The sequence below is a fragment of the Miscanthus floridulus genome, chromosome 18 (assembly GCF_019320115.1).
Source record: "Miscanthus floridulus cultivar M001 chromosome 18, ASM1932011v1, whole genome shotgun sequence".
In the NCBI taxonomy this organism is placed as follows: Eukaryota; Viridiplantae; Streptophyta; class Magnoliopsida; order Poales; family Poaceae; genus Miscanthus; species Miscanthus floridulus.
Window position 1 is genome coordinate 19186470 of NC_089597.1, and position 19437 is coordinate 19205906.

At 47.0% G+C, this 19437-nt stretch overlaps 2 protein-coding genes and 1 pseudogene across 2 annotated transcripts; 2 read left to right on the forward strand and 1 right to left on the reverse strand.

The window, feature by feature from the left end:
• Nucleotides 1-2100: 2100 nt before the first annotated feature.
• On the forward strand, nt 2101-5180 carry LOC136523399 (protein SUPPRESSOR OF GENE SILENCING 3 homolog). Its single transcript, XM_066517092.1, has 4 exons — nt 2101-2202; nt 2366-3160; nt 3601-3892; nt 5079-5180. The coding sequence occupies exons 1-4, from the start codon at nt 2101-2103 to the stop codon at nt 5117-5119; spliced, it is 1230 nt and encodes a 409-aa protein (XP_066373189.1). The 3' UTR covers nt 5120-5180.
• Nucleotides 5181-5317: 137 nt separating this feature from the next.
• On the reverse strand, nt 5318-6792 carry LOC136523400 (uncharacterized; annotated as a pseudogene).
• Nucleotides 6793-10613: 3821 nt separating this feature from the next.
• Nucleotides 10614-15166, forward strand: LOC136520474 (uncharacterized). The gene is made up of 3 exons (XM_066514017.1): nt 10614-12786; nt 12901-13129; nt 14676-15166. Exons 1-3 carry the CDS (start codon nt 10885-10887, stop codon nt 14927-14929), a joined length of 2385 nt encoding a protein of 794 aa, XP_066370114.1. The 5' UTR covers nt 10614-10884; the 3' UTR covers nt 14930-15166.
• The last annotated feature ends 4271 nt before the right edge of the window (nt 15167-19437 follow it).

Here is a 19437-nt window from a genome sequence, read left to right on the forward strand (position 1 = left end):
CAGATAAAAAAATTTGCAGCAATTGTGTTGCAGAAAATGAATGAGTACATGTCCACTTGCGTCGGATCCATGCTAGGGGCTCCGATTCCTGCGTTGCTTTTCTCGAACGGTGATGGTACAGAGGCATACGAAGCCTGATGTGCAGAAGGGAGCACTGGAGATACGAAGGAAAGAGAACCTGAGATTTTCTCATCGGATACCATCATTCCGCCTGGCAAAAGAGAATGATGGCAAGCTCTATGGCTTTTATGAGCTTGACCCTGCTGCTATTCCTGACCTTCTTCTTTAGGAAGGATCTTGCCTGAATCAGCTTTCGATGCCTGACTTGTCTCAAGACTGTAAGAGCAAATGTCTGAACTTCTAGGATGTTTTGCTTAGCTTAACCTATTCATGTATCCAGAACCATGCTATCTTCTGTTGCTATGTATCCTCTTCTGTAGTAGACATGTCATGTGGAAAGTAAATTGAATTGTCGCAGTACTAGTACAACCTAACATTCGAATCTGCATGACCAATTTCAACAACATATCATGACTAAGGAGATGAATCAAGGCTGTGTCCTTATCAAAATTATGTAAGGGTCCATTTGGATCCCTTCATTTTGGAAGAACTAAAATTTATTTAATGGATTAGGCTATTAGGCTTGGAATTTGAGATTCCACAACTTTCTAAAGTTCACATATAAGCTTATCTCAAATTCATAGGGTGCGAGATGGAAATCGATTCTATAGATCACCATGTTATGTTTCTACTCTGTAACTTGGCAAAATATTCAGTGCGAGCCACATATTCGGTGCAATCCATAAAAACTCCATTAAAACCATACTTAGAAGTTTTCAAAAAGATTGAAACTATGCACACCAATATGTGCATTGTCACAAAATTTGAGATTCAAACTCGTTTTGCAAAAAATCATATGAAAATAACAAATTTCATTGAAAACTCCTAAGTATGATTTTGCAAAGGGTTTTCACGATTGCACCGAAAATGTGGTTTGCATTGAATATTTTGCCCTGTAACTTATAGCACGCTCTTCAACTCACTTTCCTATAGAAAGAAATACAACATATAAACATCTCCCTTGCATAACAGTATACAAATATATTTCATATATAACCATATTAGCTTAATTAATATGTGTCTAAATTATAATTTATTAGAATGAATTTAATTGCAAGGATCCAAAGGGACTTAAGTGTTTATAGAACATTTGTATAGTATTTTTGTAGGGCAAAACCAAAAGTGCCAAATCTTTTATAATGAAGTGGTGTCAGCCACATGCCTCCGTTGTTCTCCTTGCTCTTGTTCTTGAGAGCAAAAGTGCTGATAACGTGTTAAACGTGAATATAAATGAACAAGATTGGAAGAACTGTCTCTTTTATTGATCTATGAAATATATTTATACAAGTGAAGGGGAGTTACGAAGGGACAAGACTGTTCCCGAAGGACATGCTCTTTGGGAGTAAAACTAACTGTCTAATCCTATCCACTAATCTTGTAATTGATGGATGAGATCACTTTGTGAACAAGTGTCTGTTCGTGGCGTTGTTGATGAGATCACCGAAGGGGTGTCTGTTGAGAGACACTGTTTCGTAACACTCCTCATGGTTGAACCTTGTTGCTCTGTATATGCCCTTGTCTTTATACAGTAATAATAAAATAATAATAATCGCTGCTTATACACATTTTCTCTGTAATGCAGCTACGAAAGTAAGAGTGCATCTCTTCTCTTATTATCAAACCGGGGGACTTTGGCCGCCGCTCAGGCTGGCCACGTCGTCCCAAAATCCGCTGTCCGTCCGATTCGCCGATCGACGGCCCGTGTTGGCTCCGCCGCTCGCTACAGGACGCCCCGCCCGCTACGAAGCCCTCGGCGGCTCTCCCCGACCCCGATGCCCTCCTCCTCGCCGCTCTCTCTCTCTCTCTCCCTCTCCCTCTCTCGATCCATGCCACCATGGCGAGGGTCCACGGAGCGCACGGCCGGGGCGGCGCAGCTGCGGCCGCCCCCCTCCCCCCCCCCCCCCCCCCCCCCCCCCCTCCCCCACACGGCGTGCCCTCTCCCCCCTCTCTCTCCTCTCCGCTCACTGCCTCTCTCTCCCGATGCCGCCAGGGCGGCGGCAGCCAGTGCACGCAGCCGACCCGACGCGGGCCGCCGCCGCCGCCGGCCTGGCGGCATCGGGTGCTCCGTGCGAAACAGATTTGGTTAGCCTCGCCCTTTCATTTTTTTCCCTTTTATTATAAGAAATCGGTGATCTACAGGTTAATAATTTGTTGCTTAATTGTTAGAAACTATTGTAATATTAAATTTAAGAAATCAACGATCTATGGGTTAATAGATCCTTGCATTTCTACAATTTCATATTAGGTTAAGAAGTCAAAGAAACAAGGCCAAGTAGGTGGGAGACAGTGGGCACCATGGAGTTCCACAAATGCGACACCTAACACAGCAAGGCCAGCATGGGGTGGCAATGGTTCCTGCCACACTTCTGGAACAAGTCGGGCTCAAGCTTCAGATCGTGGTGCTGCTAACCGATGCAATCCTAGACCGCCACCACAAACACTGCGCCCTGTCGTGACTCCACCTCTGGCAAATGGTTGGCAGTGGCAATCCAGGCCTCGCCCATCTGGTTCTGAAGTAGAGAAGGATGATGCTCCTCCATCTGGTTCTGACCCTGAGGTGGAGAATGTTGATGGCAACAATGCATCAGATGATGATGATGATTTGAGTAATGATATCAGTGATGACTATGATTCTAATGCAAGTGAGAAAAGTTTTGAGGCTCGGAAAACTAACAAGTGGTTCAAAGGGTTCTTTGAAGTCTTGAATACATTGAGTGTGGAACAGATTAATGAACAAACTAGGCAATGGCGCTGCCCGGCACGCAAAAATGGACCTGGGGCAATTGGCTGGTACAAAGGTCTGCAACCTTTAATGACTCATGCTAGAGCAAAAGGTTCTACAGGGGTTAGGCTTCACAGAGAATTGGCTGCATTGCTGGAAGAGGAGCTCTCTCGCAGGGGAACTTCAGTGATACCAGCGGGCGAACAATTTGGGAAATGGAAAGCGCTGGGAGAAAGCACTGATCGGGAGATAGTGTGGCCACCAATGGTTATTGTTATGAACACCTTCTTGGAAAAAGATGACGATGATAAGGTGACTGTTTTTTTGTATATAATTTCATATTAGCAGTATTTTTCCCCCTGTGAAATGCTAAGTACATGTTTTGCATTTGGATTCCCTCTATCCCTTTTACTCATAGCTTGACACTTATGCATCTTCTTAGAGCATTTGATCTGACTGTACAAAGGTGCAATATGCTCCCTAAGTGGATCAGTTACCATGAATAATGTGTTATGTTTATTTACCTACATATTATATTCTTGTCTTGTGCATTCTGAGTTGACCACATTGATCCTCTTTATTATTTATAGCTAATTGCGTTCAATACATTGTGTGCTCACAATTTTTTTGAGCTGAGTGTGGATCATAATGCTCCTTAGATCTTATAGAAGAAGTCCTTTATAGCTCTTCAAGGGCTATACAATTAGGTTATGTTGTATTCTGATTCCTGTTTATTCTTTGACCTAATCTTGTGGAAGGGCATGGGGAACCAAGAGCTCCATGATTATTTCGGAGAATATGCAGCAACTAAAGCACGTCATGCCTATGGTCCCTCTGGGCACCGTGGTATGAGTGTGTTAATATTTGAAAGCTCAGCTGTGAGCTGCATGGAAGCTGAACGTCTGTATAGGCACTTTGCTAATCAAGGTAAAGACAGGAATGCATGGCAGCTCAACAACAAGGTTCGATTCGTACCTGGTGGGAAAAGGCTGCTATTTGGTTTCTTAGCGAGCAAAGAGGATATGGAGGAGTCTAATAAGCATTGCCATGGTACTGTTTCTTACAAAATTACTGCTTTCTATTCTGTGTATGTTTTTTTTTTATCTGGTAAACAACATGATTTAGTGGACTTCTCCCTGAATTCTTTATGCCTTGAATTGTTACTGCTTTCTATTCTGTTGTTTTCCTTTCCTTTTTACATCCTGTTTAATCTGTGAACGCTAAGCGGGATTTTTATGGTGGCTGGAACATAACATCAGTTTATTTCATTTAAGTTTTAAGGTGCGTTAATAGATGCGCTGTTTGGATTTGTTCCTTTTCAAGAGCAGTTCATATTTCTAAATCTGGATGCAGCGCTTAAATTAAAGCATCTTGTTGGGAGAGCAATAACAGCAAAAAACTTGCTAATATTTCACAACGCTTCCACCGACTAACTTAATCCACAGTGGAGCACAACTTAAAATGACGCTTATTTTTAGGAAGAACGATACTCGAGCTGTAGATTTCCTTTTTTATAGGCCAATCAATTCTGGTTTAGTGCAGCTCCCTTCTTCACGGGCCTGCTTGTGAAGGCAGGATTTCTCTATGAACTTATGGAATGTGGCCTTTTGAACTAAATCATATGGCCATTAGACCGCTTCCTGATAACTTACGAATCATCGAAGCAAAATGCTTCTTTGTGTGCCATTGTTGTCTTGTTTGTGAAAATGAAAATACATCACCTCTCTTAACTGATAAACCATTGCTCATTATGAATGGGTGAAGAAATTGTGAACACAGGGACTATGACTTTCCAAACAGTACAACAGATAGATCAAAGAATTGAAATCTGTGTAAGATAATCTGCTGCTCCGCTTGATTGTTTTCCTGCAGCAGGGATTAGGCAATAGGTCATCTATTGCTGTCCATCTACCTATCTAGTCTACTCTACCGGTACGGCAATAGGCCAAACCTGTAATGGCTTACCTCAGCCATGTCTAAGTAGTTGGGGGCTCATCTCATTTCTCATGCAGTGTGAAGACCTCAAATAGTTTATTGCATTGGCTTCTATGTTCTTGCTAGGAAATGTGATCTACCACATCAAGCATTTCATGTTTAGAATTCTGAATAGTTTTACCGTATTAAATATAAAAAGAGCTCCAATCTTTCAGTTTTTGTGCAACAGATATCTACATTAAACTCATAATAGTGTTTCCATACAGATATTAAACATATTTTTTACCTGCGCCTTAACCAGATGATTGGCCGACGCGCGCGAGGACACGCGTAATGGACTAGTAATGGAAAAAAGGGATCGAGATTCAGTGACTTGCCTCTGTAAAGTCAGTAAGTCACGAGGTAACTTTCTTTCCATCTCATCCGTCCAAAGCAGATCCGAGTGCTCTCAGATCATCTTAGACATGGGGCCACCTGTCATACCTGGAAAGGTACCGCTCGTATCGTCGTCTCCAATCCGCAGACAGCGGCCCTAACTAATTAGTGCCAGCGCCGCCGCCGCGTATCCGACGATCCCCCTGGTGGCGGCACTTCTTTCTCTTGCATTAGCAGCCCGAGCTCGGCTCCTTCTCCTCCAGGGTGGCCACATGTGGCAAGCAGACGAGACGTCTGGCGAGGCGAACGGGACGGCAGCGAGGCGCGCGAGAGGCGGGTGCGCGGCTTCTCCTCTGGGGCGGCCATGTACGGCGCGGGCAAGATGGTCCAAGAGACTGCATAAGAGAATTCTTGGAGATAAGAGGGTAAGAGAACTCTTGGAGATGCTCCAATCGATTGCACTCATGCCTTCGGATATGGTAGAACCCCCGGCACGTACCCACCTTGATCCGACGGTGGGGACTAGCACCGTGCGTGGAGATTGGGGGAGGGGAAGCATAACATCATAGTTGGTGGGGGCGCGGTTTATGACTAATGAGAACACCGTGGCGCCTACGTGCATGAGAGAGGAAGATACCGACTGTATCGGAGGGTTGTTGGCGGACAGTAAGGTAGCTGGGGTATTGAATGTGCCTTGCGGCCGCCAGAGAAGACGCAGCCGGACACCGACGGCGGCGTAAAGAACCCGGATTGGGACGACGCGGTGTTGGCGTTCGACCTCGACGGGGATAGCGCGCAGCAGCAGCGGCAGCTGGTGGTGGAGTTCGAGGTCAATGCGCAGGTGCCGATCCTCGGCAACAAGCTCGTCGGCACGGCTAGCGTGCCTGTGGCCGACCTGGCGGCGGCCGGAGGAGGAAGAGCCGGAGACGACGTGGGGCTGCAGCACGTCTCCTACCAGGTGAGTGCCCCGACGGCAAGCCGAACGGCACACGCAGCTTCGCATACGCCATCAGCGGCGGCACCCGGCGTGCGCCCGCAGCCACAGCTCTATCTGGCACGCATATGAGCAAGGAGAGCGCATATGCCCTCGCGCGCAGTCGCTTGTTGATGGCGACGACGGTGACATCCCACCACGTGGTGGCGAGCGCCAGCAGGTAGATCGCGACGAGTGCAAGGAGCAGCGTGGCGGTGTATGCCAGGTACGCACAGTGCCCACTGCCATCCGCGGCATGCGCGAGCTGGCCTGGGTAGGTGGCAACGGTGGCTGGCGTGGTGAGCACGAGCACATGCGCGTTGAGGAATGGCAGGCAGGCGAGCGTGGCCACCGAGAGACGCGCGCAGCAGCAGGAGCACGCAAAGCGAGCGGCCCTGACTCGCAACGGGTGACGAGCGGATACGCGAGGCACGACATGACGTGGCGGCGCGGAGGCAGCATGGCGCCGCGGAAAAACAGGAGGCGGAGCATCTCAGCGTGGGCCACAAAGCGATGTGCCGAGGTCGAGGATGTGGCGCAACCGGCCCTGCCCCACGTTCGCTTCCAAAGAGACAAGCACGAACGATGCCGCGACGGCGAGCGCGCCGATGACCGCGAAGTCGGCTGTGCCGGCGACGGGCGGCGGCGTGAGCTTCCCAGCATCCATAATCGTCTAACAAGCAGGGAAACTGCAGCAGCTGCAATAGTGAACACTGAGCAGCACTCCATGAATCCATCCTCAGACTCAGACGTGCAAAAGCCGGATGAGACGAACGTGTTCAACAGCCAAAGCCATACATGGAAGATGTCAAGATCACACACAAGAAACAGAAGCTCGACAGGGGACAACTAGTAGCTGAGGCGATCGTCCCTGCCGTCCGTGGTCACGTGGTGATGCCGATGGACGGCAACGTCATCGAGACGCCGCTGTCCTCCTCGGCAGCGGGGGATTGCTCCACCGGCACGCTCTCGATCATCCTCACCACGTCGCCCATGGAGGGCCGCTGCTCTGGCCGCGGCGCCACGCACGCCAGCGCCACCATCTCCTCCTCGATGTCCCTGTACCGGAGCAGCTCCACGTTGAACACCTCCGCAGTCCACTCCTCCCTCTCCATGTACCGCACCCACCGGGATGCCCAGGCTCATCGCCGTGACCGCCGCGCCCTTCTTGTGCCTGTCAGGCGCCGGCGCCGGCTGCAGGTGCTGCGCCGGCCGGCGCCTTGCCGGTCAGCGCCTCCAGGACGAGCACGCCAAAGTTGTACACGTCGCCACGTCGGTCTCCTGCGACAGCCGCTTGTTGTCCACCTGCTCGGGCGCCATGTAGTGTCACACCCTTGGCCGCCGGCGATCGCCGTTGACGTGAGCACGAAAGGGGAAATCGGGTACGAGGACGCCGGCAAGGCAAGCCCTCTGCCTTGGCGAGATTTCTGTATTACGATATAATATCTGAGTCCCAATCCCATACGAGTGCGGCACTTATGTGCGCTTACAGAGTCTGGCCATCAGGGCCCACAAGATAGTGTAACAATTGGAAAACGTAAATAGACGAATACGCCAACTAAGTATACGATACAGCTTTCTTCAGTCGCCACCAGCTCACTGTATGTCGTCCGGCACGACATCTCCCCCCCTTGAGGTGCCGCTTGTCCCCAAGCCGGCGCATATGGGAATCTTGTCTTGAGCACATTGTAATCTTCCCAGGTCGTAGCTGATGGAGGAAGACCGGTCCATGTGACCTTGACTTGAGGAATCACCGCGTCGCCTTTCTTGACCAACCGGCGTTCCAAGATTGCTTCAGGTTTGGCCGCTGCAGCTGCCAAGTCAGTAGTGACTGGAAGGGTATCATAGACAGGAGTATAATCTGCAATGAAAGGTTTGAGCTGAGAAATGTGAAAGACAGGGTGAATCAACGAGCCTTCGGGCAAGAAGAAGATAAACTCATTTGGAGGCCTTCACAACAAGGACAATGCACTACAAAGGAAGCCTACAAACTATTGAGCACCCAACCGGTGATACCCAACTTGGTTTCAGGTCCAAGATCTCTTACAAACAATTCACAGATCCTTCTTAAAACCATCTGGAAACATAAACATATGCCACCAAGAATTAAAACCTTTGCTTGGCGCCTTCTTCGACAGTCCCTAGCTTCAGCTGAAAGAGCAGGGCGCTACTCCACCCATATCAGCAAAGACTGTGTAGCCCATGCGGCATCACAGAAACAGATAGGCATCTCTTTTTTTATTGTGATTTTGCTCGAGTTTTCTGGTTCTCTGCAGATCCTCCTCTTAGGACGCACCTTCTACCTCAAGACCAAGATGGTGTACAGGAAGCAATTGCAGCTATCCTGCCACAAGGATCCTCTCCGGAGAGGGTACAAAAAATATTCACCTCTCTTTGGTACTTATGGAAAGCAAGGAATGATCTAATAAGGTTCAATAACAAAAAATGGACAATAGCGAAAGTACATCATGAAACAAAAGCAGACATTTCAGTGGCCACTAACGCTCTGTATGCTCCAGCAGTCACTCTATCAGCAACAACAAATTTTCAAGAGAGTCGCAGAATCTGCACCATTCCTGCTCTTCTTCCAGGTACTAGATGCTTTGTTGATGCAGCCACTAGTCTGGATGATGGTTCAAACTATTTAAGGCCAGCAGGCATTGGAATTTTCCTTTTCTCCCCATCCCGTAAGCAATCTCTGTTTGTCCAGGCACAAGTTCAGCAAGTCTCCTCAGTGATAATGGCTGAAGCTGCTGCACTCAGTCTGGCTGCAAAAATCTGTAAGCATCTTAATCTTCAGGAAGTAAGTTTCCTCTCCGACAAAGAGATGTTAGTCAACTATCTAAATGGCTGCCTCCACAGAGCTGAGCCATGGAGTATCAAGTTTTCACAACTGAATTTAGGCTGCAATCTCAAAGCTTCGCCCACCAGGTGCTCAAGATTAATAGAGATGTTAATGTTACAGCCCACAACTTAGCCTCTAGAGCAAGATCAACTTCAGGTTTACATTACAGCTTCTCCTGTTCAAATTCAGCACATGTTACTATGTGCCCTTGTAATTTAGCTTCTCTGTCAGCCTGGGAGCCTTTCTCCCTTATCTTTGTAAACTGTACCTAACCTTAATATATCACGTTTCTCATCAAAAAAAATTAAAAAAAAATCAGGAGCGCGCAGAGAAAGCTCACGGAAAGGCTCCTCTCGCTCTCGGGCCCTTCAAGGTTGAGCGCCTTCTTGACGGTGATCAACTCTAGGAGAACAACGCCGAAACTGTAGACAGTCGCTCTTGTCTGAAGCTGGCATGTCTGCATGTACTCGGGGTCCAGGTACCCACAGGTCCCTTGCACCAGAGTGACAAATTGTGACTCGTCGGTCGGTGCCACTATCGAAGCTCCAAAGTCTGATACCGTCACGGAGTACTTGTCATCAAGAAGTATGTTGGAGGATTTCACATCACCGTGAAGGATTGGTGGTGACGCACACGAATGCAGGTAATCCAATGCTAGGGCAGATACATGGGTAATCCGTAACCGAGTTGAGAATGGGGCGTCACAGCACCCACTGCCACCATGGACGAAATGGAATAGTGTGTCGTTGGGGATGAACTCGTAGACTAGCATTGGGACCTCTACTTCGAGGCAGCATCCTAGCTAGGAGCTTCACGATATTCTTATGGTTGACTGGGACAGAATGAGCATCTCCTTGCCAAACTCCTTCCTGCGCTGTTCACCTGTCATTGATATGCACCGTTTGATTGCGACCAGAGTGCCGTTCTTGAGCGTGCCTTTGTAGACAGTCCCATGACCGCCGCGACCAAGAACATTCTTGTCGTCAAATTGGTCTGTCGCCTCCATGAGCTCTGCTTCTGTGAAGATTTTGAATGTAGTGCCTTGCCCTGTGCTTATCTGCTCCAGAAGCAGCAGACCCCCATGTTGTCGAAAGTAACTCTCCTTGATATTGGCCAGTTTCCTCCTTTCGCGGATCAAATATGAGCAAGTGATGGCTATGTCCAGTATGACAACAGCGACGCTTATGCCTGAATTTTTTTTTTCATATGTTACTAGTACAGTTTAACCGTCTAAGAGAAGAAAAAAAAAGGCCACTGGATATAATTGTGATTTACCAATAGATAGTATCGCTGTGCCAGAGTGTGACAAGCCACGCGCCTGAAGTCGGAACTACCTCGTCTGTTGACGCAACGCCCAGGGCATGGAGATGGACTAAGGGCACACTCATCGATGTCTGAAAAATGAAAATGGTGGCACACGATCTCAGAGATCAGCAATTTGATTAGCTCCAAAATATCAAATCTAACGATTTTTTTTAGGCCGCTGGACCGGACGGCTAATGGAGTGCGTTTCCACCGCAGTTTCACACCGAAACATCAGGCAGCACGGAAGACTCCCTCACCTGCTCCTGACCCGCTCCGGCCCCGGCGTCCACCTGCCCACCGCCGGTGGCCAGTCCGGAGCCAGAGTCGGCCCGGCCTGCTCTTCCCCTCTTTTCCTCTTCGCCGCGCGCGCAGCCGGCCCAGGCCGAGGCCCAACGGCCTCTCTCTCCCCAGCGCCTGCGCCCGCCCCGATATCCAGATTTTCCATCCCCACGCCGAGTCGCCCGACCTCCGTATGACCACCATATCCTATCCGGAAAAAAACTAGATGGATAGTGATTGGGCAAGTCACGCCGAATCTGTGTCCGAAACCCTCGTTTTGACCTGACCTCCACGCACACGACCTCCGCCGCTCGCCATACAGATTCGGCGATGCCGGGGTTTCGACTCTTTCGCCGGACGGTGGTGCCGACTCCCGACGCCCCTCGCCATACAGATTCGGCGATGCCGGGCTCCTCAGTCACTCCCCGCCCTCCCTTACCGGGGTCGAACAGATTCCCTCCCGGTCATCCGATGAATCCCTATCCGGTACAGCGGAACTCCGGCAATCCCTCATCCCGAGCCTCCGGTTCTTTCTCCTTGATTAGCTCCTTGTCCAAGATCCACTTAGATCTACCTTTGAGTACCTCCAGCGGCGGCGGCGTCCCCGCCTGCAGCCGCACCATATATGGGCCGAAAGAAGTTCGGGACAATTTCCACCGTAACCTAAAGGAAGATGAGGTTAAGCGAGTTCTTGCCAAGATCGAGATGATCTACCGCGAGGTGGAGCTTGACAGCGACGAACTGGAGAGCGGCTACTGCTGTTGCTTGGGCCTTCTGAATCCCAAAGCAAACATCCGCGTCAACGGCTCTATTTTCAACAGTAATGGCCTTCTGAATCCCAAAGCAAACATCCGCGTCAACGACTCTATTTTCAACAGTGATGCTTCGTCGCCGGGTAAGGGAGGAGACATGGCCCAGCGGTCGCTAGACGGCCTCATCACCTTCCTAACTTGCCTCTTCCCCTACCTCCCGGTCGCGGAGGCCCTGGCGTACCTTGACGCTGTCGACGCCGACCCCCTTGCCGCCGCTGCCCTTATCATCACCAAACGTGGGCGGAACTACTGCTGGAACTACTACTGGATGAACCCTACCATTGCCGCCGCCACCATGGAGATGGCCCTCAAATGCGGAGCAGTTGCCGCCCAGCATCCAGACCCATCCCTACTAGTGAAAGGATGGACGAGTCTTTCACCTTACCTGCATCAGATCGCCCTTCCTCTGTCAGTCCCCTGTCCTGACTACAATACTTGGAGTTTCATACTCCGCAATCTTCGAAACGAATATTGCAATCTTGAGGTCCAAGCTGCGTGGGAACTTGCAGATGACAGGCTTCATGCAAAGCTTAGGTTTTCTGATGATGGTGGCTTACCCACAGGGCTTCCTCCTGTCCGCGCAGCCATGAAGCGCGTGCTCCTTGCAAAAATCCATGGATTCTACCTGAAAGCATTGTGCAGTCTCCCCAAGGATGAGCTGACTCAGAGGTATCACCGTGCCTTGGTCATGGGTGGCTACTGCTATGGCCCACTGCAGCCTGCTGCCAACATCATCGTCAACATGATATGGTATGAGCAAACTTTCCCAACAACCAAAAGATTGAAGAAGATAACCTTGATCAGCACCGGATTCCTGTGGCGAGTTGCGGCTCGGTCACTCTATGGCCTCATATCCTTCTTGTGCACCCGCTACCCGAGCCTCACACCAGACCATGCCGTGCAACGCCTGCTGGTGGCAGAGGCCAACTTGCAAGTTGCTGATCCCAATCTTTTTGAAACGCCTAGCAACCTAGAGATGGACTGGTCTTGGTGTCCACAAATTGGATCAGGCAAAGGCACTGCTTCCATACAAATGAAGGCGGTTAGGAAGGCCTCTGCCAGTGTCCTAGAAGCATATACTGCTGCAGCCACTGCTGCTTTCCACCCCAGCCCACCTGCGCAGAAAGAGTTTCTTGGATCACCGGATTCTGTGGAAAAACTCAAGAATGCCTCATATATGGTTTGTCTGGATAATGGTCACCAACTCTCAAATGAAGAATTTGGTTTGCTCTTCATGTTCTTACAAAAGTGCTGCCTATCCTCTGTTGGCACGTTGGACCATCAACAGGAACCTGAACCTACAGTGGTAGGCAAGTCAGAATACGCTGAAATATCTCGACGCGTGCACAGTTTCTGGGGCCTGCATGACCGAGTCAGTAGCATGGTCAACGCTGCACTGGAGAAATTCAACAGAACTCATGTTGGTTTCTTCTATTACTCACTCTTATTACTTGCCTCAGTTATATTAGTCTCTTTTTCAGCTATGCCTGGTTTCCATTTTAACCCTCTTCTTCATGGTTGAAATTGATTGCAGGAATCCCAGTATAGCCTTCATATTATCTGTGGTGTTAATGAGCTTGTATCTGGGCCAAAGTTTTGCAACAACTTTCTGGCGCATCTTCCTTTCAAATATCAGCATTACCATATCAACTTTCTGGCGACTCTGGATGCTCAACCTCCAAAGCTCTTCTTTGCTGAATGTAACCTTGATGATCATAATGATACTTGGTGTGTCCCTGTGGATTGGTCACCCCCAGTTGGTGGTATGCTCTAGTCTCTTATCTCATGGGTCATGGTTTCTATTTTATTATTAAGTCTGGTCGATTAGATTGACCTCTTTCATTCTTACTATATCAATCAATTATGCAATCTGGAATGTCCATTTCGAAATAGAGTTATGCTATTTAACCGCTGCACGATTTGTGGCAAAAGAATTATATATTGGATTGTCTTTGAGATCTGCTGCTATGCTTGCTTCATTTGCTTATCTTGAACCCATTTGAACTACAACCTGTTTAGTCATTCACCATAGGTAGAGCAGCAGTATTTGCTGAATTGCTGTGGCTCTCAATCACCTCTAGATCTGCTCTTCTTTTTCCTCTATTTCCTTCTTCAAGATCTGAGGTTTTCCTTAAACTTTCTATGGGTTTGAAACATATTTCATGGATGTGGATGCCGTCTATTGAGTTCTCTGGCTTTTCTTTCTCTTGTGTCTTTTTGTGGTTTAGAGTTTGCTTGGTTTTGACTTTTGAGCACTGGTGAGATGACTATACAAATGCTTTCTTTGTTGATTTTCATTTGCTTGTTATATTTGTTGGGTTAGAGAGAAAGGTACTGCTTAATTTTGTTTTGATTTTAGTTGTTTGTGAAGGAATTTCTTTTTCCGTTTAGTTTTTGAGGGGATTTGAAGGGCGGGCCTGGTGCAAGCGGTAGAGTCTCACCGCCTGTGACCGGAAGGTCCCGGGTTCGAGTCGCGGTCTCCTCGCATTGCACAGGCGAGGGTAAGGCTTGCCACTGACACCCTTCCCCAGACCCGCACAGCTCTGTGCGCTGGGTACACCCTTTTAGTTTTTGAGGGGATTTGAGTTGCTTTTATAAAATTTGCATAGTAACTTTTTATATACTCTTATGCATTCTAAGTAGTCCACTGCTAGTGTAATTGCATCATTTTCTCATTTTGCATCAGCTGCTCTGTGATAGTAATTTTCACCTACTCCTACATATTGCCATGGATCTTGATTTGCTAATCAACATGTACATTTCAACCGTATCATATCTGATGTTTATTTCAATGTTACCATCACGCTAAATTGTTGATCTTTTCTATGTAATTTATATGAGCTTCGTTCTTCCTTCTATTTGCTCCTGTGCTATTTGAGTGATATATGACTATTGGTTGTGTTTGTTTTAATCAAACCTGTTAACATTGATGCGTATCTACTGTCTATTGGTTACAATTAGGTAGACACACATCACGCAAGTTATGTGTGCCTACTGATCTGTCATGATTTATTGGTCACATCCTGACAGATTTTCTTATAAAATCTTGCGAAAGATATGTAGATATTCCCAATTCAAAATATAGGGCGTATAATTAAGTCAAACTTTAGAAAAGTTGGCAAACATTTTTTTCAAATTTATGCTTGGCTGATAAAGTTACATCAGTAGATTCTCATTCAACATATCTTCTAGTATGATTTATTTGCATTGGTATATATTGCAAGAGTAATCTGTGGTCAAAGGACGCATTCCAAATACTGATGCGTCCATGGTCTATACACATTTATTTATAATTTGTTGCATCTGCAGGACAAGCTCGGTGCTTTTATTGTGAGAGTCATGGGTATAGGATCATCCATCCAGCCTTGTCCTTCCATGGGTTTGACTTTGAAGATGCCTTCTTTGGGCCAGATAATAAAGAATTTTATGACAACGACCAGATCATCTTCTTTAAATCTGCATTTATGGAATGGGTGAATGGTGTGGAAGAAGATGCTATCTACATCAGTTACCGACTTCGTGGTGATGATGGTGATGGGGACTCCAAGCGTTTACGACTTTGAGTATGCTTTAGATGATCACCGTCGAGACATCAAACTTGACTTAAAACAATTACTTATGTGTTTTTTTTGTTGAGTATGCTGTTATACTACCTTGGATGATTGATCGTCGAGAGAACTTGGTGTATTGTAATTGTGTCTACTTTGTGGAGTATGCTGGTGTGTGAAGTACTTTGTGGAGTATGCTGCTGTATTTGGATGTACTTGTATCTATCTCAATCCACATATTTGCTGTTAGTATATGTGTGTCTTGTATATTTGTGTTTATATTGGTTGCGGCTCCTCGCCCGCCTGGCCGCCTCCCGGGCTCCTCGCCCTCCGTCCTCGCCGGCCCGTGGCTAGGTGCGCCTCACGTCGCGTGCTGCGGCGCTATCGTTGCGCCGCCCCCCCGGCCTTGGTGCGCTGCCACCGTGCGGCCTGCCGCATTGCGCCGGCCCCAGTCATGGCTCCGGTGGCTCTCTGCTGCCTGCTCGTCTTTGCTGCCCCGGTGTCTCTCCTTTGCAGTTTGGTCATCATCTGAACAGCTCTGTTTTTTATTGTTCTGAACAGAGGCTGAAAACAGGGACTTGACTGGTGCCGTCTTTCTCCTTTTGCTTGGAAGAGAGGCGTGCCATTGTGTCCAATAAAAAAGGAGAGAGTGATGGAGCACCGAGTTGAAATTTACTCTACACGATGCATGTTCGTTCCTCGGTGCGCGGAAAGAGTAAAAAAATGATAGAGAGAATTATCTGTATGGCCTCAAAAAAACCTATGTCTTTTTTCTATGGCCTTATTTTTTTTGAACTTACCTATAAGGCCCGAAAACAAAAATCTCTTACCTGTATGGCCTTCCGTCCATTTCAGACACTTAGTGGTATTAAGTGAGAGGTCAAATGACCATTTTACCCCTAGAAAAAAAAGTACACATACAGTGTTAAGTGGAGTATAGATCAAATTGACATCCATGTATGAAAAAAATCACATCTAACAGATTGCGTTTGTCCCTGACATCAAGCTGGGCAATCGTTTTTTACCGTACATGCAGTACTTATAGATTTCTACGTGAAGTACACATATAGTATGTACGTACATATAATTTTGTATCTATATAAGTTACATCTAGGGTTAATAATAAAAAAAAGAAGGAAAAAAGCTTATGGCCCTCTTGGCCTCTTCCTGGCTTGCATGCCGTCGAGTTCGCACAGCACCTGCTCCGAATCCCACATCGGCATGTGCCTCGAGCACGACTAGCAACGCGCTGTGGCCGCACAGCGCCACCGAACGGCCGGCGTGGTCCAAGCAGCCAATGCGGTGGCCAGTCGCCAGTCGGGCAGCCGGGGCCTGGATCCGCCGGCTCCCTCGCCGCTGAAGCCGCCGCCGCCGCCTGTCTGCAGCCCGACGGCTGCTCGTTGTCGTCTCCCTCCTGCATACACGCGCGGTGGCCAGTCGCTCGGGTTCTTTCGGTCGCGAGAAATAGAAGGGAAAGAGTCAGAGAGGAAGGGGTAACTTAGACATTTCGCATAGAGTGGAAGGAGAAAATTGACCGAATACAGTGACAGAGTAGACGGAAGGCCATACAGGTAAAGGTAATTCGTATTTGGGCCTCATAGGTAAGTTCAGAAAAAAGAGGTCATAGAAGGAAGATGCAGATTTTTTTTGGAGGCATACAAATAATTCTCTCAAAATGATATCCTAGCCGGAGCCGCGTGTAATACCCATGGCCACCCGCCATCGCCGGAGACGTGAGAGACAAGGTGGATATCGCCGACGAGGAAGGAGCAGAGGACGGCTCTATCTTCCGTCTCACTTTAACAGCAAAATATTCTTAATTGTCTTACAAGCCACAGTGCTAGAATATAAGGCATACAGCCGACTGGTCCGTGGGACCCACTAGTCATACTCTATCATATAAAGCAACTAACTGAATAAACGCTTTCTATAGCTGGTGGCGCGTTGCGCTTGTAACGCCTTCACCCTTGAGTCTTGACACCTCCCCCGGCAGAAGAATTTGCTTGTCCCCAAGCAGGCGCCGCTAGAAACCGAGTCTTGAGCACATGGTGATCCTCCCAGGTAGCTGACGACGATGGTAATCCCGACCAGGTGACGAGAACCTGCGGTACAACAGTGTTACCTTTCCTTACCAGTCGGCGTTGTAAGATGTGCTCTGGGACAGCATCAGTAGCCTGCAGATTAGTGAGTGTAGGTAATGTGGAGAAGACAAGGGTGTAATCAGGTGTAAATGGTTTGAGCTGGGAGATGTGGAACACATGATGGATTTCACTGTGAGCTGGTAATTCTAGCTTGTAAGCAACAGCACCAATTCTCTCCAATATATCTTACAAGGACTGAAGAACTTGTAAGCTTTGGAAACGGCCGACTAGTAACTGATGAGCCATTGCATGTAGATGCGGCGACCACGATCGACACCTGCTGAGCCTACCAGCACCAATACATTGAGAACAAGGCTAGGATAATAGGATGCCAGCCTTGTTGTCTTACAGTTACCTAGTTAGCTTCAATTTGTTATTGCCCCACAAGGTAAGCTGGTAAGGCAGTAGTAGATGTAGTGACCAGTGAATCAGCTTTATTTTGTTACACAGCTTGTGATTGTACAGCTTGCTTGCTACCCCGCTGGTTCCTGCAAATGAAGTTTCTTTCAGTCGATTAATACTCCTGTATAGTTTATTGCTTCATTCTGTATAGTCGATTAATCACTCTGTACAAGTCCTCACAATTTGAGATTCAAATTTGTCAAACCACCTTGATGTCAAAACAACCAAAACCAAAGTCGTAGATCTCTATGAAAACTACAACTTTATAGTGGATGATTTCTTTTTTCATTTGAATTTGTTTAGAGTCCCAAATATTGATTTCGAAATATTGAAATGTGAATACAAGGGGAATATATATGCACTATAGACACTAGCGACTTTGAGGTAGAGTGCTTAGAGGAGATACATGCGAGGGCACAGATCTTGGGTTCGAATCCTGCCGTGTATTTTTGCGTGAAAAAAAAATCATGTGATTTGTGTGGGGACTTTCTGGGATTTAAAATTTGTTTTTTTGGCCCGATTGTAGGACTTCTCGAAATCCCCTTGACCACAGATTCATGAACTACCTTGTAAGTTCAGGAAATTCGTTCGTTTGTGCCCAACACTTTGATTCACTGCTTAGAAATTCCAGCTTCTTTACTTATCAACCAATCTATTGATCTTGCTACTAAATGTCTTACTTTGAGATATGTCCCTGTTTTCACATTTTTCCTTGTGAATGCAGAGGCTTTGGCATTGTGTCACCCAGATGTTGATGCAACTTAGAGGAGCACACAAAAGCAAGACTTTTGACAACAAAGTCACCTATGTCCCTAGGATTTGCTCAAAAACTAAAAATAAAAAAAAATCTATATGTCTCTAGGAGCAGATTGTGTTGGCGAACTGTTTTTTTTTTTTGACAACAATGTTGGCGAACTGGTTGACCTGTTCCCTTTGCATGCCTAAACGGCTAAACCAAAGGAGAAGAGTGAAGAGAGAAAAGAAGACCTCCAGCATACTGTAAGAATATTAAGAATTATTATTAATAACATATATAATTAATTAGATGGTAATTATTATCTTTAGCGATTGGCTCCATAGAGTATCTCCAAGAGTCTATCTAAAATTTCCACTCTAAATCATAAATTTAGAGAGTCATTGGAGTAAAATTCGTTTTTTATATCTTTGTACCATCTGACAGTTTTTCTATAATTTGTGCGCACTCTAGACGTGAAAGTCGTAGTTTACTTTTCGTAATTAAGTGGCAACTAGTGGACTAACCTTTGTCTTAAGTGTTGTTTGATTTGAGATAGGTGGTGTCCACACCAAGAGTTTCGTGCTTTCAAATATAAGTACATCTTTTTCTAATTGTAACACTGATGGAATTAAGCACTATATATCTCTTCCATACTAAGCACTAGATAATTGTGATAGTTTTAGCCCTTGAGAAAAGAGATACACTAACGTTTTGTTTACATGGTTTTTCAAAGTAATGGAAATAAGACCATTTTCTAACTTTTAATTACGAATTTAAAGATTTACGTACTTATTATAATTTGTATCGATCATCTATTCAAGTATAATGTCCCTGGTCCGCATCTTTTGCAACTGGTACGAGAAAAACCAAATTGCTGTTTTTGTTCTTAGATTTTCTCCTCTTATTTGTGAAATCACATTTTGGGTGCACATTAGTGTCTTATTTAACATTGATGATGACTAGTACGGTTGTTCAGAGTCATCAATACATCAATCTGCATCAGATGCGTGCATGTGGGGCGTGACGAAGGTCACGCGTGATGTCACGACCGAAGAAGGGGCTGGACGCGCGGCCGGGAATCGGCGGCGCCGGCGGCACGGTGGAGGTGGTCGGCAAGGCAGAGACAGGAAGAGAATCTTGGCGAAACATACCATATAAAAAGGAATGGAAAGAACACCACTTTTGTTTGTTCTAGCTGCTGACCTGCTCCAATCTCTCCTTAACAAAGCCAAGGACATTGGGCT

Bases quoted from the DNA above. Each gene is read 5' to 3' on its own strand.
- LOC136523399 (XM_066517092.1), top strand. From the start codon at position 2,101: ATGCCGCCAGGGCGGCGGCAGCCAGTGCACGCAGCCGACCCGACGCGG. The intron at 2,203-2,365 runs GTTAGCCTCGCC...ATTTCATATTAG, and splicing joins CTCCGTGCGAAACAGATTTG to GTTAAGAAGTCAAAGAAACA. The intron at 3,161-3,600 runs GTTTTTTTGTAT...ATCTTGTGGAAG, and splicing joins ATGACGATGATAAGGTGACT to GGCATGGGGAACCAAGAGCT.
- LOC136520474 (XM_066514017.1), top strand. From the start codon at position 10,885: ATGCCGGGGTTTCGACTCTTTCGCCGGACGGTGGTGCCGACTCCCGAC. The intron at 12,787-12,900 runs GTTGGTTTCTTC...AATTGATTGCAG, and splicing joins AGAAATTCAACAGAACTCAT to GAATCCCAGTATAGCCTTCA. The intron at 13,130-14,675 runs GTATGCTCTAGT...TTGCATCTGCAG, and splicing joins TTGGTCACCCCCAGTTGGTG to GACAAGCTCGGTGCTTTTAT.